The following is a 27257-nucleotide window of genomic DNA, read 5'->3' as shown; positions in this document are numbered from 1 at the left end:
ATCGATAACAAAATACTATACTATCGATAGTAAAATATACATCACTAGCACACGCACACATTGACAGATCGAAAATGGTCACGCATTTTCGGGTTGTCAGCTGTGGTCTATACGACAGTATAAATTGAAAAAGGTAGTCAAAAGAACGTTTTATTTTTGCTAAAGCCTACCATAAATTCAACGATTTCATAGGCGATGGGCGATGGCATATCTTGACAGTTGGTAGCTGCTAGCAAGTCTACCTTAAAAAAATATTTTTCATAATTTTGTGACTTACACAGTTAACTTATATGTTATTTTTTTACATTTTATAGATTAAGTTGTAAATCCTATTTTTAAAAGAATAATTTTAAATTTTTGGCTAAAAAGTGGCCCCGTGCTAGATTCTTACGCTGATTCTTCTCGACGGGTTAGTTCCCGAACCGGTGGTAGGTCAACTGCATGTAACATTCTGAAAAAAAGTATTTAAATACTCAGAAATAAAACTTATTTTTATTTCTAATTGGTTAGAAATAAAAATAAGAAGGCATACGCATTTTCTTTAGATATTTCGTCAAAAAATTACATTCTTAGAAAATTGATACTTTTTAGAGTTTGATAACTATAGTTACTTCGCAGAATCTGTACCTTGTTAGGAACACGATCGAACAGTGTAATAAAAAAACAAAATTCACGAATCCCGCCAATCCCGGATTTTTTAAAGTCATAGAACTCAAAAGTCCCATGGGTTAGGGATTTGGTAATTTTACTATTGATAGTGGTGATGATTACCTTTCTTTTAAAGTAACATGCGCTTTCGACATCGACTTAGTTTAATCATAAAAAAATAAAAACTGAAAATCGATTTTCCTCGTTTTCATGGCCCCCATAAGTGATAGCCGACTAAAAAAGGGTTTATAATGTAGTTTTTTGTATGTCCTACAAGTATTATATCATATGTTTTTTTCTAATCTGTACCAATTTTGAAATACAATAACTTTTCACTTTTTTATGAACGCGGGATTGGGATTTTCTTTTCGAGATAATTCAAAAACTATTAAAGCGAGACACCTGGGCGTTTTACTCGGGGATTCGTAATTAAATATTCTTTCGAAGACGATGTCCGTTTTTTGGGCTACAATAAACACTGTGCGCCCGGCAAGCCTTGGCTCAAAATCCGTCAATGCGTTGCGCGCCGACCCGCCCCGGCACGCCCCGGCACAGTGAGCGTCAAAATCCGTCAATGCGATGCGACCCGACCCGGGCAATAGTGTGCTATAGCGCATTTTGCGCTGCGCTGCGCCCCGACTCGCCCCGGCACGCCCCGGCACGCGCAAACAAAGTGAGCGCGAACTTTAAAGCGCCTACCACTTTACTGAATCGACCGACTTGACTTCTTGACTGTATTGACTTTTACTAATAGCCGAAAACGATATTAGACTTTGACTAGACTCTAAACCTGACAATAATATAGAAAAACGATGCCGAAAATTGTATGTTATAATAACCGGTGGTAGGCATCATTTAGGACATTCTGAAAACATTTATTTTAAATTTATTCAGAAATAAAACAATTTTGATTTTGACAGAATATTGTTTTCCCGCCATAATATACTCGACACTGGCCATGGAGACATAGCCGAAGTGCCATAATAAGAAAAAAAAGTGTCAAGTGTCAAACAAGTGTCAAATAATCAATTTCAAATTTCAATACAGCGATCGAATGTTATAAAAATCTTTAAAAAATTAATAAATGCTGAATATTTTATTGATAAATATTTCTTTAATTCTGATATACCATTTATAAAAAATCTAAAATATTTTTAAAAACAGTCATTATGTCTTCGTATACTTAAATAATCTTACATTATTAAAATGTTTAGATGGTTTGTTTATTTTATTGCTCCTTTTTGTATACCTTTTTTATGGTGGTGTCCCTCATTATGGAGTCTTATTTATTTTATACTCATCGGCATAAGTGTAATGTTAGCGATTTTCTCCTTTTCTACTTTGGGTCACATTGCATTGTCGTCTCCTCACCAAACAGCACTATTTCTATTGGACAGAATAGAAAGACAAGCTCGAGAGTTAGAAGCGGAGATCAAGGTTGGTTATATAAATTATTTAATATTTACATACTTACCCCTCGTTAACGTTTATCAACTGTTACTCCAGTTATACATTTGATTTTCAGGAGGATCAAAACAACTGTGCTTTCATGGCTAAAAAGCCACACTTACCTGTCGTATTCGGCAGAACTGTTGATAGCCAATTGCAACTTTTAATAGACTATTTTCTTAGAGATTTTTTGGCTCGCTGGCTAAAGGAGCTCTCCCATAAGCCGGAGCCCGTGATAGAAAAGTTCAAAGAGCACATATGGGGTGCAGTACAAAATTTATATGAAAGATTACTGAGAGTGGATGCAGAAAAACTGCTAGCAAATGATATGGTACTGAAAATAACACAACATTTTGAAAGGATAAGGATTGCTAAAAGTTGTGCGTGAGTATCTCTTATTTCTAGTTATAAATAATATTGCATGACAATTATGTGCTGTTTTACTTATTAAAAAAAAAACAATGATTTTAATTTTCTATAAATAATAGAGATGTGCCGACTAGTCGGTAAAGCCGACTATCCGGCCACTTTTGTAGTCGGCGACTAGTCGGCGAATAGTCGGCAAAAAGCGCCGACTAATCGGCTTTTTACTTTTTTGCTATTATTGAAATTATGTTAAAGAAAAACCTTGATTAATATTTATAATGTGTTCAGATCACACTCAAATCTCAATCAGTGTTACACATTTTAAAATTAAATGAAGTGTTTCTGAAATTACTTGCTAGTAAAGATATTATTTTTGTAAATATAATTTTAACAATAAATTTCGATTTAATAATACGTACTTATAAGTTATATTAAATCGAAATTTCATTACAGCTCGACAAGGCTTTAAATGAACGTGGAAGACATTAACAGGAGCGCTGCTGGTTAAGGAGAACTGTCAATCACATGTCAAAAATGACGTTTTTGTATGATAGAAGCGTTTAGTTCCTTTTCTCACCACGTTCATATAAAGCCTTGTCGAACTGTACATGAAATATTTAATAAAAACCATCAACTATATAGTCCAAGAGCCCGTGAGGGCCAGACCTTCGTCTTTTTATAAAACCTGAAAGTTCTTCTGTGTATATCCCCAATACAGGTAAGAATGATCCCCACCCATGAAACCTGGGTAGTGGTGGCTTTGGCAGGTAATAGGTAGCAAAGGTGTAAAAAATTCCGCCTCAAATTTATCAATTTATAAAACTCAATTTCTTTATATTTTATTCATAATAATATTAAAACTCGCGTTGCTCATTGCCAGACACTTAGTATGGTTACAACCCCCTGCCGGACACCCCTAAACTATTATAATTTGTAATTATACTTACGTTATATTATAAAAGCTAAATTTTACATATGTTTTTTGGAGAACTATTTAATAATGTTTCCTTAGTAGCCGGACAATTTCGAGGGTTCTATCGTCCTGCCAGACGTATTGAATGTGTACAATACTTGTGAGCGCGAGGAGCATATATAGCAACGGGTGCGAGTGAAATAGAGTGTTCGGTCTACTGCACATCTACTGTGGTTTACTCCGAATTATCTAGTAATCTTTTTTCTAATTTTTTGAGAAATTTGATTGAATAAAATTATTACAGTCTGAGCAACAAATTTTTAAAACAATATTCTGTAAAATTTTACAATAAAATATCAATCATATCAAAAATCTAGTAACTCAATTCATATTATTTCTAAATTTTATGAAGTTTATTATATTTAATTCAACTGAAATTTCAAAGTCATCAAAATCTTATTTAAATCAAATATTTGGAGCAATTATTTTTTTATTGCGAACAGTGAAGAACTTTATATCCTTAGAGAATATTTTCAAAATTTTTTCTTCAAGGTGGTGTGCCGTAAAAGTGGCAGTCATCTCAATGGAAATTTCTTGAAAATTTTTTTCCAATGAATCGATATATAATTCATGTAAATAAATTAATAAAAAACAGCGTCCTTTTTTAATCACTTCTTCGTTAATGATTGTGCTGATTTCATTAAAAACTATTTGGTGATATTCTCGGTGATAATGCCAGTCCGTTTTGCTACGCGTTGCTTTTAATGAAGATACAGTATTATTAAAATTAACGCGGCATTCTGTATGATAATAGATTTTTGGGCCAGAAAAATTATCCAATTTATTTGCAAAATCTTTATACTCTTCATAATTTTCTATGCTAGGTTTAATACTAGCTCTAAATTGATGGACATCAGCTGCATGAAGCGGAAGCATTCTCGATCTCACTTTTTTCTTTTTTCTATCACAAAATATACAAATAACCTCATTATTACCAGCAACACTATCAGTCGAAGTATTTACATCCTGAGTTACAATATTATTATCACTAACATCCGGTTTAAAAATATCAGAAATATCTTGAAGAGTTGAAGATTCTAGACCTATTGAGTCGGAAATTGGAGTTGGCTGTGGTGTCGTGGAAGATTCTGTAGGTACAGGCTGTAAGTAAGATTCATCTTGAGATGTTGACGGTTGTGCTTCTATTGACTGGGAAAATAAAATTTGTTGAGAGATTGTTGTAGATTCTATTGATGAAGACTCTGAAACAGGTGGTTCCGAACTCAAATCTGGTGTGGACGACGAAGTTGGAAAGGACTTGCCTGTAACTACACAACTTGCTTGTTTTTTTTCTTTTTTTTTTCAGAACTTAAAGGTTCAGAGCTGAAGTATTTTTTCATTAGACCTGTAAATGCTTTATAACATGTTCTGTGATAACCACTCTCTGTATATTCACTAGGTAAAAAAATGTCTTTATATTTATGTTTGTGTATTTTTCTTAATTTTAGAATATTCTGACATCTTTTTAAAGTCTCCTCAGAAAACATTATTATATCTTCACCACTTTTTTTTGCAAACGAAGCAAACTACTTTCACTTCTTCTTCACTCATGATAACTTTCAATTACAACTAGATCACTTTTATTTTATGAATTACACAGAAAAATAATACAACTACAATAAACGTTCAATATACGTTTACTATCAGCATAACCGCTCACTGCATAATACACAATAAGCAGCTGATGTGCAGTAAAGGATCGCAATAGACCGAACACTCTATTTCACTCGCACCCGTTGCTATATATGCTCCTCGCGCTCACAAGTATTGTACACATTCAATACGTCTGGCAGGACGATAGAACCCTCGAAATTGTCCGGCTACTAAGGAAACATTATTAAATAGTTCTCCAAAAAACATATGTAAAATTTAGCTTTTATAATATAACGTAAGTATAATTACAAATTATAATAGTTTAGGGGTGTCCGGCAGGGGGTTGTAACCATACTAAGTGTCTGGCAATGAGCAACGCGAGTTTTAATATTATTATGAATAAAATATAAAGAAATTGAGTTTTATAAATTGATAAATTTGAGGCGGAATTTTTTACACCTTTGCTACCTATTACCTGCCAAAGCCACCACTACCCAGGTTTCATGGGTGGGGATCATTCTTACCTGTATTGGGGATATACACAGAAGAACTTTCAGGTTTTATAAAAAGACGAAGGTCTGGCCCTCACGGGCTCTTGCTCTAATATCATAGCTAAACAAAATAAAGTAACGTACGCGAAGTAAACATACTTAACACGATTCGACACGTTTGCAGGCGGCGTGTGCGACGCGAAACAGCAGTAAAAAAGCGTTACGGAAACTTCCGAAACCATGATCGGCTTGGCCGACTAGTCGGCCGATAAGTCGGCTTCTTTGCAGCTGACTAATCGGCTAGTCGGCTAGTCGGCCAAAGTCATGATCGGCACATCTCTAATAAATAATCGTTTTTTGAAAATCAATGTCTTGTACTCTTAGGTTGGAGTTAAATCAGCCTCCAGTATTTGCGCTGGCCCCGCACTTGATGTCTCCTGAAGCAGAACTGCATTATTTACGGCAAATCAGTGAGCTACTAATAACATTCCTGATGCCCCGATGTTATTCACTACCACCTGTCTCGCATCTGATTAGAGAAATCTTAGCATGCAAGAGTAAGTAAAACATGTCATGATTTGTTTGAAAGCAAAGATAAAACCATGAATGAATTAAATAATATTAACTCAAAAAAGCTTTACCTTTAGGGTGAAGCCAAACGAGCGTAATTTTGTGAGTCGTGAGTCGCAGACTTTCTGTTGCGTAAATATCTTTTCATACAAATCATGACTCACAAAATTACGCTCGTGTGAATCAAACAGGACTTTTGTATGAAACTGAATGCAGCAGAATTTCTGCCAGCCGAAATTTGCGCTCGTTGTTTAATGTTGCATGTTCACAATGCTACAATACAGAATAGAATGGTAACTCATACATTAGACCACTCAAATGAAATGGCTCTAAATACTGCCATAAATATGTAGCTAGGGCAATGTAAATTGTGTGTCCTAAATACGACAACCACTAACCAGCATAGGTGTGCGTTTGTATGTATGCCTACTGCCTAGGTGTCCATTACAATGGCATTTTGTGAGACCATTTTTCTGAAGAGTAGCTGGCTCTTCTGTAGTATTATTTTTAAGTTTTTTTTTCTATTTCATAAAACCTCTAATATATTTTGTTAACTTTAGTTTTACAGCCAGCAGTTGACTTGGTGACCGAGCCAGACTATATAAATCAGAAGATATTACAGTATCTTGAAGCACAGAAGGAGGTAGACGCAATGCATGTAAGGACGCATGAATATGCTAAAACTTTTGAGGATTACATTAAACTTATTAATAATTGCGACAATATGGACACGCTTAAACGCTTAAGGTAACTCGTGCGTAACTCTTAACTATTGGGGCTTGGAATAGTGGAAAATTGCTTAATGTAGTTGTCTAGCAGGTTCTACAATTGCAATGTTTGTTTGTGTCAATTCCATGTTTGTGTTAATTGTTGTTAAAGACTTATATTAGATAGTTTATAATATTAATTTATAAATTACTTACACTTAACAACTTACACTTTTTATTCAATAAATATGAAGTTTTAATTCAGAAACAATTCTCAAAATCTATGTATTTGTCAAATGTTCTTGTTTTATTTGTTGCACTGTCTCATTCAATCATAATACACGATATGACGCGTGTGTAAATGCAACAACTTGTGGACCAAAATTGGCCTACTTCACAATAATTAGTACTTATCTGGAATTGGCCTTCCGAAACTTGAGTTTGATTACTTTGTTTTAGATATGACATTGTTACACAAATAATGCAAGCGACTACACTACAGAATATAAAGAGAGCTAAAGGTATAGATGTCGATATGGCAGAGAAGACTCAACACAACATCAGCAGACAACAGTTGGCGGACGCAAAGAAGTTAAAGAGATATATTGATCAGTTAACTATTGCTAAAACAGAATGTGAATCTGCTTTGAAGAAATTGGGTTGGGATGGAGCTTTCCCTGCTGTGGAGTCTGAGAATAAGGTACATATTATTCATCACATATATTTATCACGACGACAGATCCACCGTTCCGCACGTTAAAAGTTCCGCGTGCAGCCTTACATTTTTGATCCTAAAAGAAGATCGCACATTTATCAGCATGCACGCGTCGAACGCGCCGCACTTTAGATTTCGTCACACATTTGTCCGCGCCGTATTACACTGCCTTCACATTAAGTCGCGAGTAGTGCGGCAGCCGCGCGACTTAATGTGAAGGCAGCCTTATGCGGTACGGCGCGTACGATGCTGACAAATGTGCGATCAACTGAAGTAATGAGTCAAATTCAAATACTTATTCCGATTACAGACAATACCGCTGCACAAAGTGATGGGGAGTGTGACCGGGCGGCGGTACCTGTCGATGTTTCTAGAAACCCTCTGCTCTCAAGGTCTGGTGGGATTCTGGACGGCGGTCGAGGAGTTACGCCACAGCCCTCGAAGCAGTTGGCACCAGCTCGGCGCAGAAATATTCTACACATACATCAGATGCCCCAGCGCTGAGATCAAAGTTGATAAAGTAGGTTTTGGATGTTTAATCTTGAATGTATTTAATATTCTTATATTAGTTGGGGGTGAACAGCCATTTTCACCCCCAACTAATATAAGATTATACTTTTTAAGCTTCATTAAATAAAAATATTATGTAACTAATTAAGGTTAAAGGTTGTTAGAAAATACAATCCGACTTTTTCGGTGCGTTGCGCGTTGCCGAGGTGTCCACGCACTAGACTATAATATTCTTGTAGGTCTATGATATAAGCTTTGAAAGCCTTGGCGCACTATTAGACTGTTATTTTTAAGAACGATTACAAAATGCATATATATTTCGTCATGTCACGTTTAAACTCCAATATACCTTAATTTGGCACTATTGCATTGGCTAACTTTAAATTTCCAAATTTTTAAGGAAACAAGAAAGCGAATGGAGTCTTTCCTACTCGGTGACAAAGGACCAGAAGTTTTTTATGAAGTACAAGAGACGGTAGTCGATACTATACAGGAGAAATATTACTCCTCGTTCCTACTTAGTGATCAGTACAAGGCATTGATAGCAGAACTAGCCACTGAGGAAGCAAATAAAGGTAAATAATATACATATTGTAAGATAATCTTGGAGCAATTTTCGGTAAATAATAATTTATACATCATGTTTTTGTTATTGCATTTTGTGAAATGCAACCAAATAATATGGAAGCAATTTTTAATATATACACACCATTAAATGGTCATGCATGGTCAGTCATGGAGTGTAGCCTTCTAAGCTAAGGGTGATAAAGTGTTTTGTTTGCATCAAATAGGCTCCGAAATTACTGGACATTGGACAAAGTTTAAAGAAATTTTGCGCAGACATAGAGTTACCGAAACTCTACTCTGCGCTCCAAAACGAAGCTTATGGACGTGGGCAGGAAAATGGCTGGCTTAAAATGTACCTGGACAGGGCACGTCGTCCGCGTGTACCCGGACAGATGGGCGCGTCTAGTTACGGCGTGGCTACCGAACGGTCGGCGAAACAGGGGCAGACTCAAGAAAAGGTGGCGCGACGAGCTAGACACAGCAGACAAAGAGTGGCCAAATACAGTGAAGGATAGAGACGTGTGGATTTGTGGAAGGAAAGAGTCCGGCCTTTGCCCAACAGTGAGACACTACCAGCTGTTAATAATAATAATGTAGTTACCGTGGTCAACGGTATTATTCAGCATTATTTGCGCGCATCGCGGGTCATGACTAGATAACATTTTGTTTTCAGAGCTATGTTCGGAGCGCTCGCCAATAGAGGACCGTCAACTATCCAACGAGTCTGTGTCATCGGCGGAGAGCGCGGGCACCCTGCACCTGGCCGAGCACTCCACGTACGCGCGACGAAAGCTGGATCAGCTGCAGGAGCGGCACAACAACAAGACCCAGGTGATTGCCAGAAGTTTCCAGGTGTTGTCAGAGTCTGTGTCATCAGCGGAGAGCGCGGGCACCCTGCACCCGGCCGAGCACTCCACGTACGCGCGACGAAAGCTGGATCAGCCGCAGGAGCGGCACAACAACAAGACCCAGGTGATTGCCAGAAGGTTCCAGGTGTTGTCAGAGTCTGTGTCATCAGCGGAGAGCGCGGGCACCCTGCACCTGGCCGAGCACTCCACGTACGCGCGACGAAAGCTGGATCAGCTGCAGGAGTGGCACAACAACAAGACCCAGGTGATTGCCAGAAGTTTCCAGGTGTTGTCAGAGTCTGTGTCATCAGCGGAGAGCGCGGGCACCCTGCACCCGGCCGAGCACTCCACGTACGCGCGACGAAAGCTGGATCAGCCGCAGGAGCGACACAACAACAAGACCCAGGTGATTGCCAGAAGGTTCCAGGTGTTGTCAGAGTCTGTGTCATCAGCGGAGGGCGTGGGCACCCTGCACCCGGCCGAGCACTCCACGTACGCGCGACGAAAGCTGGATCAGCTGCAGGAGCGGCACAACAACAAGACCCGGGTGATTATCAGAAGTTTCCAGAACTTGTAAAAATTTTATCCGCCGAATTTAGTTTTAGACAGATTGTAATATTAACAAAACATGTTAAGGAACTGTTAGTTTTGCTACACCGAAATTTTAAGCACCATCTTCCCCTAAACAAAAACATAGTTGTTCTTATTTTAGTAAGAAAGAGTAGTCCTTGATGTTAAGTCGATAATTTATAAATTACTAGCTGTGCCCCGCGGTGTTACCCGCAGTTTAAGTGATATATCTTAAAAGACTATGAAAAGTACCAATAATAGGGTCAACAAGGGACGACACATGGTTCTATAACGGTTTATGGTAGTGATGATGATTAAGATGAAGGTAATTTGCATAGTAGCATATGCTTTCCGCTCTTAAAACGATGTCGTAACTCCCAAACTTGTACCTATAAAGAATCAGGAGTTCTCTCAGCACCTTCCGAACCATGGTATACATTGGTGCAAAATCTTACTTGTTGGCAGCATATGCTTAGAATATTGCTCACGAAACCGAAGTCACCACATATTTCCATATAAATTTTGAGGAGTTCCCTCGATTACTTATGGATCTCTTCATCAGGTCACCACTTTTATGAATATGGTACCAAATTGGAAAGATAACCTATACACCAAAAGAAAAATTTTGAAAATCGGTTCACAAACGGCGGAGTAATCGTTGAAGATAAAAAACGAACATAACACCTCCTCCATTTCGAAAGTCGGTTAAAAATGTAGCCTATGTGTTATTCTGATGTATAAGCTATATTATTGTAAAGTTTCATTAAAATCCGTTCAGTAGTTTTTGCGTGAAAGAGTAACAAACATCCATACATCCACACATCCATACATCCAAACAAACTTTCGCCTTTATAATATTAGTAGGATAGTAGGATTAGTAGGATAGTAGGATTACCGACTTACATGCCTCAAGGACTACTCTTTAACGATGTTTTTACTGTCAATATATTCTTAACTACATTCCAGGCTCTAGCGGCTCTGCGGGCGTCGTTGAAGCCGGAGTCGCCGGCGCTGGCGCTGCTGGCGGGCGAGGTGGAGCGGCTGGCGGGCGAACAGCTGCGGCTGGAGGCGCACCTGGCGCGCACCGACACCTGGGCCGACCACCTGGGCAGCTGGCGCGCGACCGTACACTCTGCTGAGGTATACGCACACGCAAGCACGCAACTGTACGCACGTACGCACTAACACATACTCGTGCAACGCAAGCTACTAGTACACGTGGGTTGGTGTACTAATTATATAGATTCGACAGTCTTACTCGCTACAGCTGACTAATAACAACTAACCTGAAGTCATACATATTCACACATATTGCATACAAACACAATGTACTTTTATCAACGCAACTTATTGGTCTTTTGGTTACCAGATGATAGACGAGTCGAAGCCGCCTCAGTTCGTGATAGTGGTGCACATGGCCGAGGACGAGAGCTGCAACGATGACCGACCGGAGCAGATCACCACCGGCTGGGTGCTGCTGCGCACGCTCAACGAGTTCCAGGTATAATGTGGCATGATATGATAAAACTAAAACTCCTAATGGGTAGACCTTTGGTTCGCACTCTTAGAGGGTGCAGGTTCGAACCCGGGTGGAGGCGTGTACCTATGAGACATTTTCTGATCTCAAGTACATTATACGGACGCTCGTACGGTGAAGGAAAACACCGTGAGGAAACCCGCACATAGTTGGTCCCAGACGTATTGACTAATTCTTTCCTCTGGACTAGGCCGACTATGTTGCGAGAAAGCCGTATGCGCTTGGGGAACCATACGGACATTTAAAAATCTTGTCCCAGGCACTACAGTATTTGAAGAGTGGTTATTTCGCTCTGAAAAATACTGTATAAATCATCCATTACGGATGTAAAGGCCTAGTTTTTTATGATAAAACTGTAGGTACCTTTAAAAATACTAGACGGTGGAGTTGCGCTGGTACTCGTTTTCGGAAAGAAACTGTCCTATGTCCCTTCCTTCCCCCGTCTCTCGCAGTATAAGGGCCTGTCCACATCTCCACGTCACAACGTCGTTAACGAGGAACGGTGCGATAACGTGGTACGGTGCGTTGACGTGACGTGCAAAACGTTAACGTAACGTAAAATGCACATCACGATATAACAACATTGTATGTACGTCGCCATGCCGTGTAAAACTGCTACGTTCTTCACTACTGCGGGGCTAAAATGGTCGCTTTGGAGAATCATAATTTATAATGAATCATAATCTTATATATTTAAACGAGCAATTCTTGTATATATATAAATATATATTTGGAATCTCGGAATCGGCTCCAACGATTTTCATGAAATTTAGTATATAGGGGGTTTCGCGGGCGATAAATCGATCTAGCTAGGAATCATTTTTAGAAAATGTCATTTTATTCGTGTTTTATCGAATACCGAGCAAAGCTCGGTCAAACAGCTAGTATGATTAACTTTTTTAAAATCGCAAAATGCAAGTCTGCTTGCAAGTTGCAATTCATTAATTCGTACTAATTTGACATTTGTCAGTTTGACCGTTTTGACAATTTATTTGCTGAATTGATTGAGAGGAATTGCTATGTGACCATTTTAGCCCCGCTGATCTAGATGCGACCGCACGTTAAAAACGGAGAAAGAGAAGAAAAAAGACGTGCATTTTTCTCCACGTGACGTTGTGACGTGGAGATGTGGACAGGCCCTTAAAGTTATCACTTAAAAAAAAATCATTCCACATGAATCTTCAGAGATATTCATAGAAGGTCAAAGTAACATCCTTACCAACTTTTCGTAATAATGCTATGTTTCTGTTTCAGGATTTGCATCGAAAGTTGAGGCCAATGTGTTCGGAATTGAAAAATCTTGAGCTACCCTCGAATTCTTTTAAGTTTTTATTTGGCAAGAACGACCGAAACTCGTTGGAAAAGGCAAAATTGTTAATACAAAAATATTTAGAGGTAATATAAAAATTTTTGTAGATTTTTAAGTAGTAAGATACATGGGCTTCGTTTATTCAAAGAGGCTGAAGCCGACCCAACTTCAAAACCTAATTCATGGTACTATAAGAAGGAATCAAAATATTTCTAACTGACTACATCGAGCTAAACAGCATCCAATGTGTTTCTGGAGCCGTATATTACGATGATTTCGTAGGCAGCGCAAAGAATTTCCGTGCTTTCAAACATTTTTGTCATAAATACTATTGGAAACAATCGAACATAAGTTTGCCATTATAAATATATCATTTTTATGAAGTAGGCATATTGTATTAAGTATATTTTTTTTTCCCGTGGTGCTTCCCCCTCTTGTTCGGACATATAATTGTCATTACAATTTGGCTGCCTCCCGCTTTGCTTGGGGAGGGAAATTGGATATCTCCTACTCCTACCTTTCTTCTGATTAATTTCGTTGCGGGTCCCAAGACAGATTTAGCTTGTCCCTCGGGCATCCCTGAGATCATATCAAAGGGTTTTCGTGGTTGGTTGCCACTGTTGATCCTGGCGACACAGGAGTTTTAGTGGTAGGAATGTGTGGTGGGCATTTGACTACATCGAGACGTCATGTCACAGGCACTGCGTAAAAAGTCAATACTAAATTTCGTTTTGTGAGAGAGGCAATGAATAGAAAGCTTTAATCGCAAATACCTTAGAAATCTGATATTTGTTCTTCATTTCATATATTTTGATACATAGAAAATTCTTTATTTATTCAAACTTATAATATGTAAACTAAATTATAATAAAAAAATATATAAGATATTGTACACTTAGGCGTTCTTATACTGCTAATATCGGTTTCTTAGAGACATTTTTCAATCAATTTTTTTTATCGGTATGCATATTCCCTACTAATATGACGTGTTGGCAGTTTGTTCTAGAAGATGAAAGGCTGAATCAGTGCGAGGCGGTGTACACGTTCCTCAACCCCAGCTCCGAGTATCTCAAACAGGGGGATCTGCCCAAGAAGAACAAGTTCTCCTTCTCTACGCTATTTAAAAGGTAGTTTCTAGAAGCTTCTGCTATAATAATGTAGTATTTAATTTAAAATGCCGGATAGGCTATCCACAACTTATTTGACAGTTTATCCATACTCTATTTGTCAAGATAAGTTGTGGATAGACTATCTGGCACTTATCAGGAAGTGGTGTAAGTTGAAACAGACCCTTAGAGCCTGTTCCACCACTTAACTGTACAGTTCTTTACAAAAAAACTGTGCAGATCTCTACTAAAACTGTGCAGTTCTTTACAAAAAACTGTGCAGATCTCTACTAAAACTGTGCAGTTCTGTACAAAAAACTGTACAGTTCTCTACTAAAACTGTGCAGTTGTTTACAAAAAACTGTACAGTTCTCTACTACAACTGTACAGTTCTCTACTAAAACTGTACAGTTCTCTACTAAAACTGTGCAGTTCTTTACAAAAAACTGTACAGTTCTCTACTAAAGCTGTACAGTTCTCTACTAAAAAAAAATCCAGTTCTCTACTAAAACCGTGCTGTTCTCTACTAAAACTGTGCAGTTCTCTACTAAAACTGTGCAGATCTCTACTAAAGCTGTACAGTTCTCTACTAAAAAAAAATCCAGTTCTCTACTAAAACCGTGCTGTTCTCTACTAAAACTGTGCAGTTCTTTACAAAAAACTGTACAGTTCTCTACTAAAGCTGTACAGTTCTCTACTAAAAAAAAATCCAGTTCTCTACTAAAACCGTGCTGTTCTCTACTAAAACTGTGCAGTTCTCTACTAAAACTGTGCTGTTCTTTACAAAAAACTGTGCAGTTCTCTACTAAAACTGTGCTGTTCTGTACAAAAAACTGTACAATTTTCTACTAAAACTGTGCAGTTCTTTACAGAAAACTGAAGAGAAGAAGAGAACTGCACAGTTCTCTACTAAAACTGTGCTCTACTGAATCTGTGCAGTTCTTTACAAAAAACTGTACAGTTCTCTACTAAAACTGTGCAGTTCTTTACAAAAAACTGTACAGTTCTCTACTAAAGCTGTACAGTTCTCTACTAAAACTGTGCAGTTCTCTACTAAAACTGTGCAGTTCTCTACTAAAACTGTGCAGTTCTCTACAAAAACCTGTTGAGAACTGCACCAACTGCACAAATCCCTACAAAAACTGTCGAGAACTGCACAGACTGCAGAAATCTCTACGAAAACTGTTAGCAAACAAACAAACCACACAGTTAGAGTAGAACTGTACAGTTTTTTGTAAAGAACTGCACAGTTTCAGTAGAGAACTGCACAGTTTTAGTAGAGAACTGTACAGTTTTGTGAGAAACTGTACAGTTTTTTGTAAAGAAATGCACAGTTTTAGTAGAGAACTGTAAAGTTTTTTGTAAATAACTGCACATATTCAGTAGAGAACTGCATAGTTTTAGTAGAGAACTGCACAGTTTTAGTAGAGAACTGTACAGTTTTCGTAGAGAGCTGTACAGTTTTCGTAGAGATCTGTACAGTTTTTGTAAAGAACTGCAGTTTTAGTAGAGAACTGTACAGTTTTTTAAGGAAGCTTTCGTAGAGTACAGTTTTTCGTAGAGAACTGTACAGTTTTTTTTAAAGAACTAGTTTTCGTAGATAACTGCAAAGTTTTTTGGATTTCTATCCAAATCCGTTTCCGTATTCCGTATTCCGTATCCGTTTTTTTAAGGAAACTGTACAGATTTCTTACTACTTAAAAAAAAAACTTTCTACTTAAAAAAAAAGCTTTCGTAGAGTACAGTTTTTTTGTAGAGAGCTGTACAGTTTTAGTAGAGAACTGTACAACTTTCGTAGAGAACGGTACAGTTTTTTTGTAAAGAACTAATTTTCTTAGATAACTGCACAGTTTTCTTTATAGAACTGTACAGTTTTTTTAAGGAAACTGTACAGCTTTCGTAGAGAACCACGCAGATTTTTGTAGAGAACTGTACAGTTTTTTGTAAAGAAACGCACAGTTTTAGTAGAAAACTGCAGCTTTAGTAGAGAACTGTACAGTTTTAGTAGAAAACTGTGAGCTATTCCTATCTCTGGCTCCCGTGTTATCTGCACTGAATCGGTTAATGTTTTATTACCTACAATACCATCCCAATTCCCAAGAATGATCTTTACTATATATTATATTATCGTATTAAAGAAAGACAAATACTCCTTTTCCACGCTCTTTAAAAGCTATACTCGGCGCGGCGAACCTTGATCCCTATGACGAGGACATTTACGTCCTGCAAAACTTACGTCGTGTGACATTTAACGACGACATAAGTTTTGCAGGACGTAAACGTAAATTCAGATTGAGATAATTTCTTGTAAATGTCAAGAATTGTTAAAAATTCCAACGGAATATCATTGCAATGGCATAAAGCTACGTAAAATTTATAAATGGCATTTTTAGACGCCTTCAATATGATCCTAATTTAATGGTGACGCCACTACAATGTTATATGGTGAGATTAACTGTCAGTGTCATAGGGATCAAGGTTCGCCGCGCCGAGTTCTATAAGAGTGTGCTTGCCTTGCTACAATCAGTAGTTTAGATTCTATAGCATATTCTTAGTTATTATTGACATGTTTTATGGAGTCGAAACTTTATTTCTAGTACGAGCAGCGAAGCCACAACTCGGTCGTCACAGGAGAAGGAACCTTTCACACACATATCGGCGGACGAGGACGAGATATCTCTGTACCTGGACGGTAACGGAGCGGACGCAGCCAACAAGCACATCAACACATCTATGAGAGGTCATGATTTAGCTTATCTATAATAATATACAGTGTAGGGGCGAGGACCCCTACACTACAACGATGGGCAGAAAGGAAACTGGGGTTACCTGGTGGCTGAGGTAGCTGGGCAGATGAGCTGAGATGGGATGAGCTGATGTGGTCACACGACACTGTCACCTTGTCTTTAGTCTATATCACTGAGCTGAAATCGCGATTCACGGGAACGGCTAGCCGATATTTTTCGTATTTAACGATCGCGCGCCGGTAATGGACTGTGTCGTACTGTATGTCAAACGTATGACAGCTGACAGCGCAGACTCATGCGCAGTGTTGCCAACTGCCACATTCGTCGCGCTAAAGTTTGGCGCGAACATACAGGTTGTAACAAAACTAAGTGATGATATTTTAGGGCAGTGGTGCCCAACTGGTATTGCTCCAAGGGCTATTTTGAAAATCCCGATAAGCCACGCGGGCACCACGAAGTTTAAAAAAAGCATAAGTGATATAAAGGAAACTAGGTAATTTATAGTCAGATAGTGTTACTACTAGTTAAATAGTGGCAACATCGTAGTATCATCCCTTTCAAATCAATCTAAAAAGAAAGGGATGGCACTACGATGTTGCCACTTTTTAATTTCTTCACTTTTTTGACAGACTATAGTTATTGTTTATTTAATTTATTTGACCCATATTGTTCGCGGGCGCCTAGATAACAAGCCGCGGGCTACCAGGTGCCCGCTAGCTTCCGGTTGGGCACCACTGCTTTAGGGTATGTAATGTGCATGTGTCCTTTATGTGGAGTTCACTGTGAAAGTAGCAGCGCTGAAACAGTAACTTTCTTACTATTTTGTATGGGAAAATTCATGACGCTCGGGCGCTTATGTGAATAATATTATAAAGCCGAAAAGTTTGTTTGTTTGAATACTCTAATATTTCACCAACTACTGGATCGATTTTGATGTAAGTACCGAATATAGACAATGTGGAAGGTAGGTTACTTTTCTGCGGGTAAGTGTACGGTTCCCGCGTTTGAAGCCGAGTGGAATGTCTAGTTCAGCTATCCCAAACCCGCGACCCGCCGGATCTTTATTTGTGGCCCGCGTTATGTTAAACTATTTTGATATTCACGCCCACCGGCAAAATAATGTAAAGTCGTCGTGAAAGGTGTGATTTTTTTTTCACTTTTGAAGAGCGTTATTTTTTAACCCAAAATTTTTTTGTCGCGGTTCGTGAAGTGCGAACCAAGGCCAAAACTGTTTGTGGCCCGCATGAAAAAAAGTTTGGGGACCACTGGTCTATCTTAACAATATTATGTTTCCTCTCAGGTGGCAGCGGGCTGGAGGAGCGGGACAGCATAGCGGAGCCGCTGTACGCGCTGCTGAGCGAGGTGTTCGACATGCGCGGCGTGTTCCGCTGGCTGAGGAAGACGCTCGTCACCTTCGTGCAGATCACGTACGGCCGCACCATCAACAGGTGCGTGTGCTGTATGCACTGCAGGTTTTAGCACTACCAGCTCCTTGGGCGTGATTTCTTCGGCGCCCCTTTTTGTCTGCTTTCGGAACCGCTTTTTGTCCGGCGCCTTGGGCGGTCGCTTAGCGTCGCCGCCCCCTAACGCCGCTACTGGTATATGTGAATGACGTCAGGTGGCATCGAACTGGAGGGGCGTGGAACGTGGTGTTTTTAAGTTTGTGACATGACAGCTGTTTGACATAAAATGAGTTCCACGGTCCTGCATTCGTTGAAAAGGTCTTGGGCTCCGTGAGGTCTATAGAAAAAAAACCTGAAAAAAACTTCAAGAGAAAAGCAAGAAAACAGGGAAAATCATTTTATGGCAAAACAACGTTTGCCGGGACAGCTAGTTTGCTATAAATTATCAATTTTACCAACGTTATATTAATGTTCTCAGGCAAATTAAGGAGACGATATCGTGGCTGTTCTCGGAGCAGATGCTGCACTACTACACCATTATAGTGCTCAAGTCGTGGTGGCCGGGTGGCGTGCTCTGTGATAACACTAACAACAGAAACGATGATGATAAAGGTAAACCGTTTTTGTATATTTACTCAACGCTATGTGTCTCTTTCACACTTGTACTATAGTTTGTGTGTTCTACGATAGTTCTAAGATAAGAAGAGTAGGGAAGTTTTTTTTTTTTTAAGAGTCTATGCTGTCCCACTGCTGGGCAAGGCCTCCCCCAAGTCCTTCCATTCATCCCGATCCATCGCCACCTGGCTTGTATGTGTAAAGTTCATCGCGCCATCTTTTGCGAGGTCGACCGCGGCGGCGTCGTCCATCATCAGGTACCCAGTCTGTGGCGATATTTGCCCAGTGGTCAGGATGCATACGGCTAATATGACCCGCCCAATCCCATTTCAGTTTGGCAGCCTTTATGCCTATGTCTGTTATACCAGTTTTGGAGCGCAGCGTGCTATTTCTTATTCTATCTGTTAATCTTACTCCCAATATGCTGCGCTCCATCGCTCTTTGACACGCCCCGAGATGGAACCGTTGAGACTCAGTCAATGACCAGGTCTATGCGCCGTAGGTTAGGACGGGTAGAATACACATGTCGACGAGTCTGCGTTTCAGGGAGATTGGTAGATCTCCCTTCATCAGCGTCTTCATGGACCAGTAGCTCCTCCAGGCGTTTTATATTCGTCGATCGACTTCTTTACCCTGTCTATTATCAAAAGAGACTAGCTGGCCCAAGTAGATATACTCGTCGACATATTGTATTTCTTTACCGTCTACCTCAACCCTACGTTTTTTGCTATTGGTCATTATTTTCGTCTTGGACTGATTCATCGCTAATCCCACCTCGAGGCTTGCCTTGCTTAGGTCTTGAAGCATATTTTGCAACTCCAAGGCTGTAGGTGCGAAAAGGATTATGTCATCGGCAAACCGAAGGTTCGTCAGCCTCCTGTTTCCGACCACAACACCTCCCGCCTCCCATAGGTCTGCCAGATTTCGGAATACCTCTTCGAGGACACTTGTAAAGAGTTTGGGAGAGAGCGGGTCTCCTTGTTTAACCCCCTTGAGAACTAGGAATGCTGGACCAGTGTTATTTAATTTTATATTAGCGGAACTGTGATTGTAAATTATTTTTAAAATATTTATATACGTAGTATCTATGTTCTGGTTGTGAAGGGCTTGAAATATGGCAGTGTGTTTAATATTGTCAAAAGCTTTGGTATAATCGATGAATGCCAGATATAGAGGTTTGTTGTATTCCGAGTATTTCTCAAGGAGTTGATTTATTGTTTGAAGGTGGTCTGTTGTGGAGAAACTGTGGCGAAATCCGGCTTGCTCTACTGGTTGGTGTTGGTCTAGTTTGTGATCTATGCGGTTGAGTATAACTTTTATAAAGGCTTTGTACAAGTGAGAGACTAAACTGATAGGGCGATAATTATTTATATTATTCTTTTCACCTTTTTTGTGTAGGAGTATTATATTGGAATGTAGCATTTTGTTGGGGAATTTTCCGGATCTAAGGATTGTATTGAAAAGATTAGTTATATTATATGGAAGCAGAGTGGGAGAACCAATTTTGAGCATTTCAGAACTGATACCGTCCTCTCCAGGGCTGCGGTTGTATGGCATACTACGTAAAACTATTTTCACTTCTGATTCTGTAATAGGAGGGATTGATTCTGAACATTCGTAGTTTAGTGGGCTGTATTCGGTTTCCGCGATATCAAAATAAAGCTGTTTGTAAAATGTTGTAGCTATTTCCATGATTTTGTTCCTGTTACTGTGTATTTTTCCTTTGCTGTCTTTAAGGCTATTTATCCAAGTTTTTCCTTTTGTGGTTCCCTGTTTTAGAATTCTCAATGATGAATTATTTTTTAATTGTTTTTGGACTACGTGGGTGTTAAGTTTCCTAAGGTCTTTTCTTATGCTACGCTTAACTTTTCTATCAAATTCCCTATATTCCTTGGATCCTGTTATCAGGGTGTCAGTTACGGAGTAGGGAAGCTACCTAACAAAAATTAATCGATAATTTAAAAATATCGAATCACTTCGTAAAGGAATTGCAATCGAAATTATCGATTTCGTCAGTACGAATGCAATGCCGGCACCACTGAAATGTCAGTACATTTCAGTGGTGCCGGCGCGGCGATTTAAGATGGCCGCTCTTTTTTATCGATTTGATTTCGATTCAACAGTGTCAATCTCTATTGACATAGGTTCCGTTTCATGCATCTGACATTTTTCAAATGTTTTCGTAACAATAATTTTATACTCCTATTTCACAGTTAATAATATAATTTTATACTAATAAGTTAGCATTTAGCAATTCATTTTTATTCATTTACAATTATAGGAAACATTTGTTTTTGTAGATGGAATATAATTTATTACATTTTGTTTTTTTTGTTTTCTCGTAAAAAAAACCGTAGCAAGGAATATGAGAACTGTCACCCATATATTTATTTACCTTCGTATTTAATTGCCCAATAAAAAGATGTTTGGAAGAAAATAAAATATTCACAACGCACTATATGAGACACGTAGACACCCAAAAGGTACCGTTGCGATCTTTGCCGCGGCTAACCGCGACTGACAAAAATTCAAATAAAATGCCACTTTCTGACACAGGCTATAAGGTCTCATTTTGCTTCACGCCACTAGCTTTTACGCCACAAGCGGCGGCAGCAAGGATCGCTTCACAATTATTAATGTCAGTAGAAAATGAAGCCTAATATTATAATAGAAAACGAAGGCCTATGTCATAAAGTCGCATTTTATTTGATTTTTTTTCCGGTCGCGGCTAGCCGCGGCAAAGATCGGAAAAACACTTTTAGTTGCGCGTTCATAAATCTAGCGAGCGTCGTGAATCTGTTGCGTATCCGCCGCAGTCAAACATCTTATAAACGGCATCGACAAATATGTTTAAACCCTTTTTTTGCGTAGAGCGTCGTCGCTTGGCGGCGGCGGCGGCGCTGCGGGAGGCGGTGTTAGCTGCGCTGGCGTCGCTGGTGGGGGCGCACGCGGCGGCGCGCGGCGCTCACAAGCTGCACGCCACGCTCATGAACACCACGCACAACAAGCAGCTGTGTTATGTGAGTACAGACCGGCCCCCTACAGGTTAGACTGCACTAAGCGACACTACGCGACACTTCATATTCTACGGAGGTAGGTTTGACGTTATATGTGGCGTAGCGTTGCTGCCGCATAGTGCGGCTTTACTTCATATAATTTCATACAAATATGTAGTATTTGGCCGTTGCGTGTCCCGTCGCTGTGTTGTAGTGTCGCTTAGTGCGAACTCACCTTTATAAACATTAACTTTTCAATATACAATTTAAAAAGTTCTAATGTCCTTCTAAAGTAAACTTTACAAACAGTTAAATAAAACAGACATAAAATAAACTTTTTATTTCGTTAATAAAAATATATTTACAGTCTTTCTATGATAAGTGATAACCAATCTATTAATTTCTATAGCAAATCTAATTTGATTATAAAATACAGTATCGTCAGGAGTACTATCGACAAGGGCAGTGGTGATTTCAAAATGCAGATGATTATTATTAATACGCTTAATACAACTATTATTTTAATATTAATTTTGTTTAGAGTTATGATTACTTTTTTCGGTGTCGAACTCGAATTTGAGATTATCTGAAAAAAAAACGGATTTTTATTGCATAAGTCTACAAGGGTACAAAACCTAGACATCAGAATAATAATATTAAAATGTTAAAATGCTTACCGGGTATTCTAAGGTATGTTTTGATTCTACGTATAAGATTTTTTCTCCGAGTATAACTTCTGTAAAAGGACAGAAAGATAGCTGGTTAAAAAATATATATATCTAATATGTAAGTAAAATTAGCTTGGCTTTGATCTAAACTCTAAAGTCTATGCCTTATTAGCTGCCTTTAAGAAATAAGACACTCACTATCCCATTTTTACTAATATATATAATTTAACATTTTTATGAATACATCCGATTATTATTTATCCAATCTTGCTGTCTCTTTTTGTTCGTTAAAAAAGTTGCTAACAGAGAGAGAGAGAGACGGACAGCGGATGTGTGTGGTGTTTATAAATAAAGGAGCTTAAGTAGGAAATTAGTATTATATAATAGTAGACTAATTTGTCATTGATCGTTTCGATATTTTGTAAATGAGTTGATTTTTTATGGGAATTTCTTCTTGCTTTCATACCTTCTCATCTAACTTCTTTCATGTCACGTCTGAGATGTGCAAGAGACACCGCACTCTTATACATTATTGTTTAGTTAACTTTAATATGGTAAAAGTAATGGTCCAAAAATGTATGAATCCAGAGTCGATTTTGACAAATCGGGTACCAATAGCTTTATTACAATGCACAATTTACCCCACCAAAAAATATGCCCATAACCAGGTTCAACATAAGTTCATTAAATCCCTAGTTATATTTGTTACTGTCCTATGATTACTATTATTATTTATATCGCTGTCGAAAAAACAAATGGTAATAATAACAATTTATTCATGAATTTTCCATATACACGTTAGCCTATAATAACTCTTATACCTCATGGATATGGGCATCATTTTTAGGTGGGGTAGATTGTGTATTATAATAAAGCTATCGATACTCAAACTTACCGCTCGGCGCAACTCCTATCGTGTTCAATTCGTCTAATTCTCCTTTTCTTATGACGATAGTGCTATAGTCCTCATTGTATCTGTACATCTCGCTCGCCAGTTCGCGGGTGAAATTTAAACAATTCCTATATTTTCGTTTTATTTCGTTCAGAAATAGGAATGCTCTTGAACGTTGACACGTCTGAAAGTTAAAGGTTTTTTTTTTATCTTCGTATACATCTGATACTTAAATTTAAATCAGACAATCTTTCTAGGCAGTGTCTGTAAGAATTCCCATGAATTCTATTAAGGACGTAGACGTAGAACAGAAAAAACTAAGTGTATAGTTTAGTTAAACTTTTGAGAAACACTGAAGTTTAAAGTTATTTAAGTTTTTTCTTGGTCTCCAAAATTCTTTATTTTAGTGTTATAAAACTGTTTTAATAAATCTACAAAGTAAAATGCTTGTCATACGTATACCTAATTCAAGTAACGAAAAAATATATTAAGTACTTACTAGAAAGTGTTAGAAAATAAAGTAAGTAGGTAATAAAACTTACGTTGTCCGTAATACAAATAAATAAATGTTTACTTCGCGACACACAGTGTATTAGATATCGGCCATGCGAGTAAGTCATTTTAACATCACCACTGACTTTTGATACCAAAGTTTCAGCTATCTCGACAAAATTGCCATCACAATTTGCATAACTGCACTCTATATTTTTGTTATAACCGACTGCACCGAATAGAATGGGCATTTTGTTCACATATTTTGCTCGAGTGTGAATCAACTGTCGCTATAACACTCTGCCCACTAAAATTCTTCCGTAAGCTTGCATGTGATCTAAAATTAGTTGTAATGCCGACGCTAGTCTTTCCGCCAAACCTGTCATTTCCGAAATCCAATTAATTTTGTCTTAGTAAATATAGCGCGCGTCGACGTGATCAAATGAACATAATTTTTTACGAGCTCTTCGCCATGTGTTTTATGATCGTTTAATTACTAGTTAATTAGTTTATTATTTAATTTAGAGTGTAATGGTATTTTGTGTTAAATATTATTTCGCAAATAACGTTATGTAGCTGCTATACATAAATTATATTTATTACTCCAGAATAAATGAATATATTAATATTTGTTTTTTTTTTAAATTAAGATGAATTATTTGTGATAACCGATAACTAAATATTGTTAGGAAGTGAGCTATTTATTTGTTACACGAAAAAAAATTTTTTTTTTATTTGAATTATATCGATCACTCAATATAAAAAATATATATTTTCTTTCAGGAGCTCTTCGAAATCGTCCTGTTGGAAGTATTTCCTGAACTGAAACGTTATCAATAAACTTTTGTAGCACGATTTACACTCGATCGGCCTGCAGAACCAAGGATGATTTTATCTTGCGACAGCAGAGCGACAGATGTTTACAGCAAATGTTGAGCAATATCTGCTGTTTACCCAAAATTTTCCTGTACCTAATTTTTGACAGACAGCAGATAAAATTATCGCCTGTTGTATTGCTGTTGCAAGATGGTAAGTGTGATAATTGGTCACAACTGTGCTTATTACAATAGTCTGTTTTTTAGCCAACGTTTCGCGGTTTCTAACGTTTTTTTAATTGAAGTTGATCTCTTAGACGTCAAAATATTAGCAAATCAACAATGATGTTGAATAAACTCTTGTCAAAAACCTTATAAACCGAGCATTAAATATTTTTTTTATAATTTTTATGTATGGTATATATTGTATGGGCCTACGTAGCCTGATTTAAATAAATAAATTAATTAATTAAAGACCACTTATACTCAATGTATAATAGCTCACTTTCTGCCGGTCGGACGAGTGTGATGGACGCATTAGATATGACAATAGATATACTTACAGGGACTCACCAATGATTTTGTTTCTTTGATCTCGCTTTAGAGGCTCCTTAGCTAATTATTTCTAAGGTACAGTAATGGTCTTTATTCAATATCCATGACAAAAATAAATAATATGCAATACAATAGTAAAAAATGTTGGAGCTTTTTAAAAATAGTTACTTATTATCTACATTATTTGTAGCCAATATACACATACTCTTACTAATAAAAAGATCCATACTCTGCATAGAGACCTTAATATAATTATACAATACGTGGGAGAGCCATGCTTCGGCACGAATGGGCCGGCTCGACCGGAGAAGTACCACGTTCTCACCGAAAACCGGCGTGAAAAAGCGCTTGCGCTGTTTCACGCCGAGTGAGTGAGTTTACCGGAAGCCCAATCCCCTACCCTATTCCCTTCCCTACCCTCCTCTATTCCCTTCCCTTCCCATCCCTACCCTCCCCTATTACCCTATTCCCTCTTAAAAGGCCGGCAACGCACCTGCGACGGAAGTTGCTTTCCACCAGGTGACCCGTTTGCTCGTTTGCCCCCTTCTTTCATATAAAAAAAAATGTTCTGGCTTTGTTTGACAAGATTAAATCACAATAATATTATTATCATAATATTATATTATACATACAGGCATTTAATATTTTTATTATCTGATACATATTATATTTAAAACATATCCATGACCCAGGAACATTATTGTGCTGTTGGTGGGATTCGAACTACCGACCCCCTTGACTCTTGAGCTACCACACGCTTAACCATTGAGCCACAGATGAAAGAGGCCGACAAAACACTGTGTAGCCATAACTGCATGCACAATGCAGATTGCACATGGATCTTTCTATAAGCAAGGGAGACAAAAAAAAATATTCGTAATCTAAGATGTATTACTGTACTGTGTATTTATTTGAGTTACTACTTAATAACATCTATTTATGATGTGATGTCATTCCATGTTTTGCATATTAAGGAGTAGTTTTTATTTTTCTTCCCCGTAATTTTATACTATATTAGCCCCCTTAAAAAATGAAAATATTTACAGTGACTAACTATAGTCTGCTTGTCTCTGTCTGCCGTTCTGGAAAAGTCGCATGACAGATAAAAACAGCGGACTTGACGTAGTTAAACGCTGCGAAATATCTTTATTAGGTAAAGGGAAATAGTATTACTATACGTCTGTTTATAGGGTATGGGTTGCATTGATTAATTTTTTAAATTATTGTTAAAATCTTGCGTTGTGAATTATGCTGTATTAATGTAAGGTTTGATAAAATCAAACAAGAATAATAAATAATTTAGGAATATGATCTGCTACATAATATGTAGAGTTGTCTCTAATTTTGTCAGTCTACAACAAAACTTTGTAGAGGATGATATTTTCGCCTATTTATCTCAATACAAGCAGTTGGTAAAGTTATGCCCAAGCTATATCAATTGATTTTACCAAACCTTTTAGATAATTGAAGACTTCAATGGATGAAGTGGCTAACCATCTGAAAATTTTCGTATTTTTGCCATAAATGGAGGTTTTAGGACCGGAAAATGATTTGAGAAAAAAGTGAATTTCATGTACTATCAGAGAAGTTGATTCCTATGCAGATGGCAGACCTAAGTAATTTGGTCGCGTTAAGTCATACCCATCCGACAGATCACAACTTATATTGAAATGACATATTCCGGCCAAATGACGTAGGTCCGTCAACTGCATAGGAATCAATTTCCTCGATGGTACTTATAGCCAGATGTATCAGGCAGGTGATGAAGAAGGTAAGTTACGAGGTTTTTTCAAATTATAAGGGAAGAAATGATTAAGTAATTGCCCTTATGTTATAAAATGTTAGTTATCCACTTTACCCACTGACGTCTTCAATTGCTGTTGAATATTGATGTGCCAACAAAAAGCTCTCTAAATGAAAATCTGACATTCCTCGATATATTCTTGTACCTGAACTGAAATTAATTGTGTATAAATTGACTTGACAAAATTATTAATATTGAAACAATTGCACAAAGAAAATTAGAATTGTATAAAATTGGTGACAAAAATCTATTAGTAAGTGTTTAATATAATTATCGAAACGATACGTATTTCTGTACACAATAAATAACAT

At 37.9% G+C, this 27257-nt stretch overlaps 2 protein-coding genes across 2 annotated transcripts; one reads left to right on the top strand and one right to left on the bottom strand.

The window, feature by feature from the left end:
- The first annotated feature begins 1854 nt into the window (after nucleotides 1–1854).
- LOC121729085 (sorting nexin-25) lies at nucleotides 1855–25013 on the top strand. The gene is made up of 17 exons (XM_042117472.1): nucleotides 1855–2085; nucleotides 2174–2481; nucleotides 5905–6077; nucleotides 6651–6837; nucleotides 7257–7497; nucleotides 7823–8032; nucleotides 8423–8597; nucleotides 9263–9420; nucleotides 10974–11147; nucleotides 11377–11508; nucleotides 12799–12939; nucleotides 13850–13980; nucleotides 16557–16699; nucleotides 18007–18154; nucleotides 18588–18721; nucleotides 21596–21744; nucleotides 24556–25013. Exons 1-17 carry the CDS (start codon nucleotides 1855–1857, stop codon nucleotides 24610–24612), a joined length of 2892 nt encoding a protein of 963 aa, XP_041973406.1. The 3' UTR covers nucleotides 24613–25013.
- Nucleotides 22073–24072, bottom strand: LOC121729164 (vesicle-associated membrane protein 7-like). The gene is made up of 4 exons (XM_042117588.1): nucleotides 23823–24072; nucleotides 23284–23464; nucleotides 22398–22456; nucleotides 22073–22306 (listed from the first exon to the last, which is right to left on the bottom strand). The coding sequence occupies exons 1-4, from the start codon at nucleotides 24021–24023 to the stop codon at nucleotides 22124–22126; spliced, it is 624 nt and encodes a 207-aa protein (XP_041973522.1). The 5' UTR covers nucleotides 24024–24072; the 3' UTR covers nucleotides 22073–22123.
- Nucleotides 25014–27257: the final 2244 nt, after the last annotated feature.

Source organism: Aricia agestis, chromosome 7, assembly GCF_905147365.1.
Source record: "Aricia agestis chromosome 7, ilAriAges1.1, whole genome shotgun sequence".
NCBI classification, from domain to species: Eukaryota; Metazoa; Arthropoda; class Insecta; order Lepidoptera; family Lycaenidae; genus Aricia; species Aricia agestis.
Note: the sequence above shows the minus strand (reverse complement) of the source record. Positions and strands in the feature narration are given on the sequence as shown.